We start from the raw sequence: 13,206 nt of genomic DNA, 5'->3' as shown, positions 1-13,206 counted from the left end.
ATGGAGACAAAATGGAAGACGACTGCCCGCAATTTATGTGGTATACGAATTTCGCGAAAGAAATAAATGAAAATCTAAAGAGTTTTTTTATTAATTTCTTGTATAAAGTAAGACGTCAGCAAGGGGATGGCAAATTTCGTTTGGCTAGAAATAATTAGCGAGAGAAAAAGAAAGGAAGAACGCAGGTTGCATTTCCGTTTTATTCTCCGCATCCCCGCGTGAACGTGACACATTTTACCACTTCTGCAATTCTATATCGTGCACACACGGCTGCAGAATCCATCATTTCTATGACAACCGCGTGGTCCGGTCGACGTAAAATCCCTTTTTGTCCGCCCGGGGCAACTTTGTTTCATTTTTATTCAATTTTTTTTTGTTGTTGTTGTTTTCGGCTCGAAAAATGTTTTTATACATACCGTTTTCCGGGACTTCTTCGTCTTTTATGTATAAAAATCGTTCTTTCCGCATACAAAACATTCTTTTTTTTTCCTTTTGTTAAAGATTGTAAATTCAGATCTTCATTATTTTGTAGAATTTCGATGGAAAACAGAAGATCGCCGACGATACATCGCCGGGATCCAGAAACAGCGAGAGATTTTTCTTTATCGCGAGAGAACGGAGTAAGTAACCTTTTATTATTCGCGACTCGATAAGGAATTAGAGAGCCGCGATAAACGAGTCTGGATTTTTTTGCAAAGTCGTAATCAATTAGGAGGGGAAAAAAGACGGAAAGTGAGCGAAGAAGGTTTCTTAACCGAATCCGTTTAATCCCGCGGCAACAAAATATATCATTACAAAGCCTTACACAAAATTTAGATTCAAATCTTCTCGCGGAAAATTATTCGAAGGAGCATGTTTTATTCAACGCTCCTAATAATATTTAAATTTGCAAAGGAAACAGATCGGTGGGACCGACCCGGATTAATTCTGCTAACTTATAAGCATTGGAAAGTTATAAGGGACGAGAAAAATTCGGTCGTCTCGTCCCGTATACTTTAGGTTAAAGTGGATCGTTTGTCTTAGCGGTGGCTTAAGTAGCGGGTCGAGTGTCGAGCATCGATCTGTGTAAAATGTCGTCGCCAGACTACGCAATCAGGCAGTGATTGTATGTATCCGTACGTGGCCCGTATTTAGACGCCAGACGAATAGTAATGCGGCGTATGGACGGTTTAAAATTTCGAATACTTTCGACGAATACAAACCACCCTCGAAACTTATTCATTTTTTCTTTCTTTCTTACCACCGCATTTTGCTTCCCTCGCAAAAGTAACCTTCCGGATTTATAAATTCGATATTGTCGACCGTACAAGGAATTTTATGAGATTTTCTCTGTCCCTCCGACACAGAAAGCCGCTACCAAATAAGAAATGTTTTTAAAACGAGACGAGAATTTCGTTAATTGTTTCGCTGGCAGCCAAACTCCGGCGGAATTTCTTCATAAGCATTTGCAGTGTTTGGCAGAGCGGACGAATATTCCACCCTTCCGGGTTCAATTAATGATATTCGTCCTTATATTTCTCCGGGATAGTGTGTTTTAATTGCGACGATCAATAATTGAAGTGGCTTAATTATATACACCCGGCGGAATATGTATCTCGGATGTAGATCTACGAGGATTTTAAAGAAAGGAAAGGGAATTTTTTTAAACTCGTTCTCTTTTATTCTACAATAAGTATACAGATCTGTTGTTTTAGTCGACAGATCACCGTACATCTTACTATAGGTCACATTCACGGTTCTGTACAGGAACGGGACTGGGAGGAGCCGATTCCGCCAACGCCACGTCCGAGTAACTGTCGGACTTTTGGTCTCTCTCCCTTTAATTCTCTCACAATAACGTCGATAAGCAGATCGGAAAACACGCACGAAAAAATAACAAGAAATTCTCCTACAATTGACAAATTTCCTTTCAATCGCGCTACCATCCTTTCGACGGAGGACAAACGAGGTTCTAACATTTATAGGATACTGGGGAAAGGGCGTCGACCGGAGGGATGACGTAACAAAAAAAAAGACAACATCGACGTCCGTCAACATTACGTCTACTCGTAACTACTCGTAACTAATTATAGTCTACTCGACTAACTAACAACCTAACCGATTAAATGATTTCGGCAACACGTTTTCGTCTTCTATCAATAGTTAAGCTCGATTCGGGAATTGGGAGAAGTGGATTCAACAAATAAGTACTTTTTCTCTTTGTTAAATATCGACACAAACAAAACGTAACAACACGGATCGAAATTGGCACCGGCTACCGTCTCGGCCATTCACTCACCACTCGACTCTCTAACAACGAATAAGATGCACTCCGCCCCCTGCAAATAGCACCAACTTTTAAAGATTTCCACGTAAAGGTCCTTCGGTTCGAAGCGGTGGATTTCCATTCACGCACCGACACATACGAACGTTTCGATAAAAGTACAAATCTCTGTAGGAGGAAATTGTGTTTGTGTTAACTTGGCACCAAAGTAAGGCACCTGTCCAACCTCGCTACCCGTCCACCCGCCACTAGACGCTCTCGACCATCGGAAGGCCTTCGGACACTCTACGGGTCCGAGGGCCTTCCCCTTCGAGTTGTGCCGGGTCGACGTCTTTCTTCTCCGACACACCGGAGCGTACGAGTACGTAGAGTGTTAGACACCAAGCTAGAGACTATTTGTTTATCGTGTGTTTGCGTGTGTAAATATATATATATTTATATATATATATATACATACACATACCTATATAGATTCTCGTGGTCGAGATGCTGACGTATGTGTGTATATATACATACGTGTATCGTTTTTATTTACGTAGTCAAAAATAGGAATGACGAAAAATACGACCACAACCGTACGAACGGAGCTAAGTACGGGAGGAGGTGAACCCTCGACTGCCAGGGAGGCAACTCGCCGCGGGACGGCGACCGAGCAAGCGCCGTTCGAAGGAAGAAGAGGCGATTTTATTCAAACTTTGCTGGCATTCGACCGCCATCACTCGTTAATGGCTTTGCCTTAATTAGAGCGATAGCCAATTAGACGAGAGAGAGCGAAAAAGTTGGAATCTTCTTGGGGGTATGCTTGTCCGCCCAAATGAGGGAAACTACCACATCTAAAGGATTTAATTGTGAAAAGAAAAAGGTCGTCTTTCCCGCCGGGCGAGTACCTCCTTTAGGGAAAAAGGTATAATCGGTCACCTCCATCCTACGACAGAAGAACTATGGCACGGTTACGGACCGTAAGATAAAAACTAGACGTGGAACGGTCACGCACGCAATTCGTTTTTAACAACGGCGATAATCTAGAAAAGTGGCTAAACTACGGCTACTCTCCTTAGGAGAGACGGCGAGAATAGAGCGGGAAGCCCGTATATATCCTACAGAAGTTGGTCGATGACGGGGTAGAGAAGCGACATGTGTTCCGCCCCCTTGATGGGCAGTTTGTTGATGGAGTAATGGTGGATCATCTCCGGAATGCTGGCGAACGGCTTGCTGAACTGACCCAAGATGAACCGACCGTCGTTGTGGACGATCTTCATATGCATGAAGCCTCGGGCGCTCCTGTGGAAACAACGGGTCGTGTGTTAGTCACCTCCGCACCTTTAATTAACGAAAACTTCCGACAGTTTCGGAGTCGACCGCGTTTTCATTAACGAAACGGAAAATTATCCTCTCGTCGGCACAGAATCTCTCTTTCTCTTGGTAATTTACCAGCCATTTTCTCGAAAATTTCGCAAGGAGCTAATCGGTTAGAGTCGATACGAAAAATAAGAAAAAAGAAAAGTAGAGGATTGTTTAAATTAGAAAGAATCGACGAGAAGAGCCAAGACAAAGGCGGTTGTTAACGAAGCTTTCTAATCGGCGATTCGTTAAAAAGACGACTGCTCGGAGTCGATTACAATCATTAAAGGTAGAGGAACCGGTGGATGTAGTCGAAATAATTGTCCCGGAAAAAATGAAAGAAAAAGGCCATCGATTGGCGCTAAAAAGTATTCTTCTCCATAAATTGGATAATCGCGAAAACGTCGAGTCGAATTCGACCGAAAAAACGAAAGATCCATAAGTTTCATCGATTCTCTTTCCCACCCGGATACTTACTTCAAAGACAACGAATAATCCTGCTTCGAACTTTCGCTGTTTCTCACTAAGTAACTGCCTTCTTTCAACACGCGCAGTAAATTTTCGGCATCTAACCTGCTGATGGATCCGTGATACCACCTGAAAAGAAATCCTTTTAATTACCTTTCGATTTTACACCACACAATTCTCTACTCTACTTTATAAAACCTGTTAATTATTTATTAATAAAATATTTCTACCGTAGAATAAAATGACTTTTTCTACCTCTACTTGAAACGTTTTATTTATCGTGGCCGATCGAAACCATCATTTGAAAAGTTTTACGACCCATACAAATGCGATTCCGTTGTTCGTACGAATATTATATCCATTAGACGTTTCGAAACTTCGCTTTTATTTGCTTCCCGTATATATTATGACGTAATACATAAATCGTTTTTTACTTATATTTCTCTAATAAATTTAATTCCAATATACTCTGACTATATTAAAACTTAGTGGATTTACTGTTTTGCATTTAATAATACAAAATAACCGTGCATTGACGATTTTCCACGAAAAATGTCTACTTTATCAGCACAATATTTAAATATGCTGGGTGTTTTGTTTTATTTTTAATCCTGCAGTAAATCACTGAAAAAGGGTGGTTTACGGCGAGGATTCGATTAATACAGTCACCGCCATAGCTAATGTGGAAAATGTTATACGGGAAGTTGAGTGTTGTAGAAGATACCGTAAATGATCTCTCCTTGCAGTACCCCTTGGATACTCGGTTTATCAACCTTTACGTCTAGTTTTAAAGACTATATATATGTTGATTTCCTAATCTACAAAAGATTTATCAAATCATATTCAAATTTCTTTTACCACACTTCAAATATCCTGTAAATTCGAGAGCTTGCATTTTTGTGGATAATGGGATTCAGATCTTTTTCAATTCATGTGTCTGAATTAACAGACCGTTTGTTCGTATTTAAATCAATGAGATAAGTAGAGAGAAAAACTTTACTGCTATGCATAAAATCCTATTTATGGCATGTCCAAAATAATTTACAAAAGAAACGGTAAATTACTCCTATACGAACTCAAAATCCCAGTAAATAAGCCTACTGTTTACTTTTAGCTATTGTTTAATTTTGCGTTTTTTATCATTGTTCGTCCAGGCAAATATCCGCTGCTCTTGGTTCTTCTCTGCCTAATGAGGCAAAGAAGATATATACTGAAATTTTCTAGCATTCATCATCTTTCTCTCTTGATACAGTATGATGCAAATGCTTAAACATTTGGAGGAGATAGAATAGGGAATAATCACGCAGGAAAACTGCTAAATTATCCAACATCATTTTCCTGGATTATTCAGAAAACTTCAAATCTCACTCTATCTACTGCTGATTTGTTTTTAGAGGGATGAATATTTGATGAATCTTCTTCGGATCAAACACAGTTGACCACTTCAGTCTTTTCTCCAGCTTAAAAATGGTATCTTTTCCAATTCCAAGAGGAGGATAGTCTTCAAGAGTATCTATTCGCGTAGGAAATTTTTTTTCTCCCATTTCACTGTAATAGATATTCAGTTAGCTATTGATCTTTTGTCAATTATTATCCCATTGAATGAAAAACTCGCCATTATTTTGTTCTTCGAGATCGCACAATTGAAAAGTAGTGAACTCAATTTGTACAAATTGTGCTGACGATGTAATATTTATAAAAAAAAAAAAGATTTAATTCACTAAATAATTTTGCTTTTCTTATATTATTATTATTTTCTGGGAAGAACTTTTATTTAGACATACCTGACGTACTTGACAGCTGTAAACTCGTAGAAATTTTTCCAAAGAACCAATAAAGACATATCGATTTTGACTATATCGGCAAAAGGTATGGTTAACATCATTATTTGAAAAGATAAAAATACTATGGACCATATGACTTTTTTATAATATCTATCGTTAAAATTATATATTCTACAATATTTTTTATATTTACGGATTAGGTAGGTCTAACGGAATCTATTCCATCGTTTTGCAATTGAAACTAAAATTCTAATCTATGCCATACAGTATTTATCATTTCAAAATATTCCTTACCTCTCAGGATAAAAGTTCTATTCTGAGCATCTTGTGCAATTAATCTACTATTTTTTTGTTAGAGATATTAAAGAAATTGCTGGGTAGCCATTTGAGAGGTGTCTCGGATAATTTTCTTCCATTCTCTCCGGTTTCTTATTAATTTGGTAATTCACAATTCATTTTTCTAAATTGAAAACAGTTTTATCGTTAGTTTCTTTGATATCTAGAGTGATTTTGAAAGGATATTTTTGAGTCCGTGCATGACGAACAATGACGTTACACCGATGATAATTCACTGAATTGATTACGACCTGTAATCGAGGTATTCAGAAAATTTGTCTTTTCTTCAGATCAGGCGCATTCCTGAGAAATCGTGGTTTATCTTAATTGCAGAACGATTTTGTTAAATTTATTAAAACGGAGAAAAAGATTCATTTCAAATATTGCAGAGATAGTTCTTGATAAAGCTAATTTTGTCTTCTAGATTTTGAAGAAATGTTTTTATTAAAACCTTAAGCCCCCTTTCAAATATATACATTACATTTGTTTAATCTATGATGTAGTTATTTATTAACCTAAGATTTTCCACACGAAGTATCAAATGAAATTAATTACTCTGCAACGAATTATTTTATTGTTATAATTGGAGTTGTAACTTCAGTGAGAGTTTTCAGTCAGATCATTGTAACTTGGACAATAATATTTGTACTATGTCGAGAGGTAAAAAAGAATTTTTCATCTTTTGTAAATCTAATGCAACTCGGTATTTGTAGTAATATTTTTCAAGAGTTAACAAAGAGTTTTTTGGATTTTCTTTCGTGTAGAGATGCAGCGGAAGAAAATCCTGATCAGAAGTACAATAAGGCTTTTCTATCTTTCCTAGCGAATCGAAGATCTTAACTTCAGCAGGAATCGGGTTGTCTTCCTTGTTAGGATTCCAACAGGCTTATATTACTTGGCTAAACATTTTATATGGACTTAAACTTTTTCTGTAATTACCAGTCGATGTTGTAACTCTGCCAAGAAAATGACTTCAAACATACGCTGAATTGATGATAATATATTCTTCCAGATTCAATCAGAATCCAAATTATGTTTCGTTCTATAGAGAGCTCAGACATTTAAACTAGTTCTTTTTCTGAAGGTGCATAACGGCCCCTTTACATCGAAGTAGGGAAGGGAGGGCAAGATGGAAACTACTTACCCATCCCAAACCACGCGACGAAGCACCCGAATCTCCATGAATACAGAGACACCCGGATATCTTGTATTTACGAACGGCGACTCAGACCGGTTGATGCCACCAAGTGACGTGTGCAAGTATTTCATATTTCGCAGCAGTCATTGGACTTTTGCAGTGTTATTATTTATACCTAAAAGGTAAGTATTACTATTTTGTTTTTATACAAAGTACCTATTAGGGATAGATTGAATGAATTGATATTTAAAGAAGAAAAAAATTCAAGGATTTTTAAAGCGTTGATATTATTATTGGCAATGGGCATTTGGGCAAGATGGAAAATTGCATTTTAGGGCAAGATGGAATAGTTTCCAAGTTTCCCGCACGCAATTATTTTGATTTCTGTTTTCAATTTATCTAAGTAATTGAGAATGTAATTATTTTTAGATGGTGAACAAGTATATAAGAAAGAGCAACAGATGTTTTTGGACTGAAGAAACTGCAGATGGCGATGGATGAAGGTTTTGTATATTATGTGGNTCGATTGTTGATAGAATTATTTAAAAAATCTCCAAAGATTTTCTTAAAAAATCTAAGTTCAACAGTAATTGCTACTAATTAATTAACTAACTCTTCATTTTTATATTAATTAAAAAAGTTTTAATTGAATAAAAAATAAAAGAAGTACGAAAGAAAAAAAAAATATATATATATATATAGGTGTAAAATGAATCGATATTTGGGATATTTTCTTTGTATTATTATATTATTAACATTTTAATCATCAAAAAATTAATTGTACTTCCTGAGAAATTCGATATAATCGATCAATCGCAGCATTTCTTTTATTCTTTTCTTTCATATTTTATATATATATATAAAAATGAATCGAATCAATGTAAAGGGTAACAAACTTTGGAAATGACACGAAACTGAAGATTCACTTCACTTTAGACATTTTTCGATTGAAATGATCAAAAATAGTTGTTTTCAGAAATTACTGTACTCCACTTGACCTATGGAAAGAATCCAGTAATACGCAGAGCCGTTTTTAGAACAGAAGACTCCTGGCACCAATACACAATCGATCAGCTGCCCGGATAGAGGAGTGAAAGCGAGTCATTTTTCCACCAGGAGAGCCCGGGTACGATTCCCCTCCGTCCTTCTTCCTCCCGGGTGGATCCCCCTGATGTTTCCCCCCTAACTTCTACTCGGAAAAAAGGTTAACTGGCAAAAAATTACACTATCGACCCTTGAAATATATACGGTTTAGAATAGTTAAATATAGAACGGTAACTCGTGAGATCCTGGCTTTAAACATAACACTAGATATAACTTATTTATGTATATTTAACATCTTAAAGGAAGGAGTTTATCGTTCAGTTAAGGAAATCTTCCCTATTAAAAACTACCTTTTGAAAAAAAAAAAAAAAGTTTTAGTATTCTCCCGAAAGTATAAGAGAAAATTAGATCGTTAATAGAGTTAAACAATTTATTAGCTCGTTAACTAGTTATTTTATATATATTATAGTGTTATTTTATGCTAATTTTCGGAATTTTTCTAATTATCCTAATTAAACTAACGATATTTTTCATTAAGTCAGCGGGTAAATATCGTTAATTAACGACGTTAAAGCGAATAAAAACACATCAGTTAAAGTACGAAGAGAGTGGGTTATTCTATTTATATCGCTGTATATTGATCACCCGAAAGAACCGAAACGATTTACGTATAGAAACTAAACTTCAGTGTACAAAAGTACACTGAATTTTTGATTACGTATTGTATTTTCTTCGCTCGAGCCTAGCTTACAATTTTCATTAAAAAATTGCTTTTTTCGAAAAATATATTCCACTACTATTTCTGACGTTTAGAGATGCGAAGGTAAAGGCATTTTTTTTTTTTTTTCAATTTTGACGTCATTAGTTTTTCATATCTTTGCTGTGCATGTTGAATTGTTAATAGCATAACCTATTGAAAAATGAAAGGTTTAGGTATACAGATAAAACCGTCTTAAACGGTATTGTTAAACGTGAAAGAACCGTATCCGAGTGTAACGATACAAAGGGAAATGATAGATGAAAGACAAATAATAGATTGCATTCGATCTTAAAAAAGAAAAAAAAAATTTTCCATCCTAATAGGCGTAACAGAAATAATAAAAAATTGTTTTTTGAAAACAAAACCCCCCCAAAAAAATACTCAAAATTTAAAAATGAAAAAGTAAATCGGCTTCTGTATTTTTAATCGTTGGTAAAAAAAAAAATAGCAAGAGAAGAGACTTTGTGTTTTTTCTTTGTCTTTCTTGAAGTAAAACTTTTCTCGACTTTTTAAATAATTTATTACGCTCCTCGTAAAAATTATGTAGGTATTTTTTTATTGTTTTAAAATAATAATAATTTAATTATAATATGAAAATTACGTTTTTTTATAAGTAATTTCTTTCGGAGTTACGTTATTTTAATGCAGGATTTCGTATGTTATCGTCGTGCGAATCGTTTCTTACGTCTACTGTATGACACCTAAACCTGTTGTTAATTTAAACAGTAACATCACTGATGTGTTACGTCTTAAGTATTGTATTATACTGTAACAGTATGCGAGTGGTATAATTTAAAAAAAACTGTTTATTTACAAAGTATCAGCCAAACATTTAAAGTAATTTTTAATGGAGACGAAAGAGACTCGATTCAATTGTTGTTGATATTGTATGTTAATTAACGTGGAGTAATTCTGTCGGTCGGATCGAAGTCCGACGGAATAACATGGACTGACAGAAAAATGTTCAATGAGTAATTTCGATAGTTGAAAGAAATGTTTAGTTATTTATAAAAGGAGACTGTTAATTCGTAAATATTTTAGTTGGGAGAATGCTTCGGACCGACAACGTTCGATGCCTCTCACATCTATCCTCTAGTTAAAGATATAATTAAGATTACCGTCGCCATTTTTCTTTACGAGAAGTCGAGACGTTAATGGCATTTGGCTTTCTGTTTCTTAACATTTTTCTAGCACAAATCTACTTTATTTTTTTTTCTTCTTCTTCTTTTCTTTCTCTTGTTTTTGTCTTTCTTGCATTATATCATTGGGTATATTTCAACGTAACTGTTTACTTGTTATTCCATAGTTTTCTTCCATACATTTAACAAAAACGTATTTTTCTTCTTCGGAGATTTACGATATTCAATATGCAAATTAATCCAACAATATTTATTTTACCTCGATTCAAACTGGAGTAAAATTACTTTCTTTTTGTGAAAGATAACGTAGATAATGGAGTGTCAATATTGTTGTAACTAAAGAGAAGCTATTTTAATCGCTGGATATATACTCATATAATTGTTCCCACGTAAGTGCCCATACCAGCCCTGATTTCTATACGAGATCTCGTACAAGTACTTGTCCCTCATAAAAGTCATTGCTTAACTACGGAATTGCTATTCATTTGGAGATAATGTCGATGGAGAGAACTCGTTCTGCAAATTTCTCGTTCCATTTTAATGGGATGATGCGACTACTACCGCATCTTCTTTGGTGTTGGTGTACGAAACCCATCGTACAAACGGGTTTCGCACTTCGATTTTTGAGGACACCAAAGGAAATGAAAGGTTAAAAACTAACGGATAAAATTATCAGAATAACTATTAGATAACATCGCAAAGAGAATGATTTTAAATGATAAATTATCGAACTAAAACTACGAAGCAGCGAAGATTATGCGAAATGGAACGATTACATGGTGATTAGCGATGTAATACTTAAGTAAAATCTATTATAAGAAAGTTATAATAAAGAAACGAAAGAAATAAATGATGAGGATGCAAGAAACATTTCGAACGATCTCCATTGAACAAGGGATAATAACAATTTTTGCATAATCACGCTAATATTATTATTATCCTTTATCCTATATAAAATCATGTATTTAATAGGAAATTTGTCATAAAATAGGCCAGAGGTAGTTTGAAATTTTTAATAAAAGTAATTTTACGATTAATTTTAACTCTTACTTTAACTTATCTTTCTTGGCAAATTGTGTTATCTTCGGTAATATCATCGGTGATTTATTCCGTAATCATTGTCTAACTCGTTTACCATTGTGAGAACGAATCAACGCTTACAATTAACTATCTAACTTTTGTGTCCGGATTCGAATACGACCGGAGACATAAACCAAAATGACTTCTATCAGACAAAGAGACGTCACGCAGAGAAAGAAAATAAAGAAGGGGGTTAAGTAACTAAGGCATTTACCACAATTCGCGTAATTTAACCCTTCCCCCCCGTCATTTAATAGACGCCATTATTTTCTTTCGTCTTTTTTGTCATTTTGGACGTCGTTCCGATCCGTTTTCGGATTTGGAACTCTCTCCCGAACAATAAACCGCATCCGGAGGAAGGCGATTAATAAAGAAGAGAAACATTTAATCACCGGATATATGGCTAGCAATTAAACCGGCTTTAATATGAAACGAGACGATTTAATTATTCCATTAAAATATCGAAAATCGGATTTAAAAAGAAAAAAAAACCCAGGTGGCACCGTCAGATTTCGGTTCGGAAGTCGCCAATCCCAGTTCTGTTCATCCAAACGAACAATCGAATTTTCAGGCCGTTCGGATCGGGGTAAGAAGGAATTTTGAGAATAGTTTTCGGAAGTGTTGGCCGATCGACTGAGAAAAGAATTTAAAGAATGGAGAAAGCCATAGTTACGTGCGAACGATTTTAAATCTCTTTTGACTCGAGGTTCGGGGGGTTCGTAAATTATTTACATCCGTTTGTGGTAATTATTAATTGCAGAGGTGCGACGTTAAAAATTCAAAACGTCGCGCGTTTAATTATGTTAGGAATCGAATGACGACGAGTTTTAATTCTCCTGCCGAAGACGATATTTATTATGTATCGTGGAAGAAAGATGAAATCCGCGATCGATCTCCGATCAGTGTTTCGTTCGATCATTATCGAGTAAAAATGACTTTTAAGCACTGTTGTACACTTATTTTTCCAGTGAAAATGTTTTCTAGAGCAATTAAGTGGATGAAAACGTTTAAATTTAATCATTCATCTATTTATTTATTGATACAATTCTCTCCCAACTTACAAACGTGCGAAATTATTTGAATCTCCGGCCATCGACGTGACGGTAACTCCGTTACGCTTACGTCCGTTTTCTATATTGTGACGTAATTAGTCTGGTAACTCTTTCAAATTCCGATTGAATACAGTCGACCCCCTATAACACTGTTGATAATTCCTTTTTATATGAATTCCACGTTGTACGAGTCACTTAGACTTTACAAATACGTGTGCCGGGCTGTGAACGGCTCACGGATTTGTAAAATCTAAGTGACTCGTACAACATGGAATTCATATAACACGGAATTATCTACAGTGTTATAGGGGGTCGACTGTATTTACACGTTTTTGTTTAAGAATAAATCGGTTAACCGTGAATAAGATTTTAAAATAAGAACTTCCTCCTTGACGTCATTATTACGTAATATCCTGATATTTTCAGGTACGATCCACCTCCTCCTCCTCCTGAGTAATTACTCAGAGGAGGAGTCGACACAGATTATATATTTTTTAAAAAATATTTCTGCCCACTTTACATGGAATATTTTATGTTTATACTGATTTACTGTTACCGTATTATTTCTACGCATTTTTTTTCTCCCGTGTTTTCTTTGAAGCGTATGTCTTTCCGGTATTTAATTAACACGTAACTTACCTTTTTACTTGGATATTTGAAAAGTAAAAAGACAGGTCTAATGCTTAAAGAGAAATTAGAGGTTCGGAGCAGAAATACGATACCATTTTCGAATCGAGCGAATATCGATTCCGGCGATACAAATGTCGTTTCAGCTCGGAATAAGGGAAAAGGACAGTAGAC

General features: G+C 35.6%; 1 protein-coding gene across 1 annotated transcript in view; it reads right to left on the bottom strand.

Moving 5' to 3' along the window:
- Nucleotides 1-1,637: 1,637 nt before the first annotated feature.
- Nucleotides 1,638-13,206, bottom strand: part of LOC111630498 (SH2 domain-containing adapter protein F-like) — a 104,646-nt gene continuing 93,077 nt past the window's right edge. Inside the window, exons 5-6 of the mRNA XM_023374606.1 lie at nt 4,082-4,201; nt 1,638-3,544 (exon numbers count right to left, since the gene is read on the bottom strand). Of these exons, the coding sequence (XP_023230374.1) occupies nt 3,361-3,544; nt 4,082-4,201 (304 nt within the window). The 3' untranslated portion in view covers nt 1,638-3,360. The remainder of the gene's footprint in view (nt 3,545-4,081; nt 4,202-13,206) is intronic.

This window comes from Centruroides sculpturatus, unplaced genomic scaffold (assembly GCF_000671375.1).
Source record: "Centruroides sculpturatus isolate CEXI.00-Female unplaced genomic scaffold, Cexi_2.0 scaffold576, whole genome shotgun sequence".
NCBI classification, from domain to species: domain Eukaryota; kingdom Metazoa; phylum Arthropoda; class Arachnida; order Scorpiones; family Buthidae; genus Centruroides; species Centruroides sculpturatus.
The sequence above is the reverse complement of the archived record's forward strand: the minus strand, read 5'-3'. Positions and strand labels throughout refer to the sequence as shown.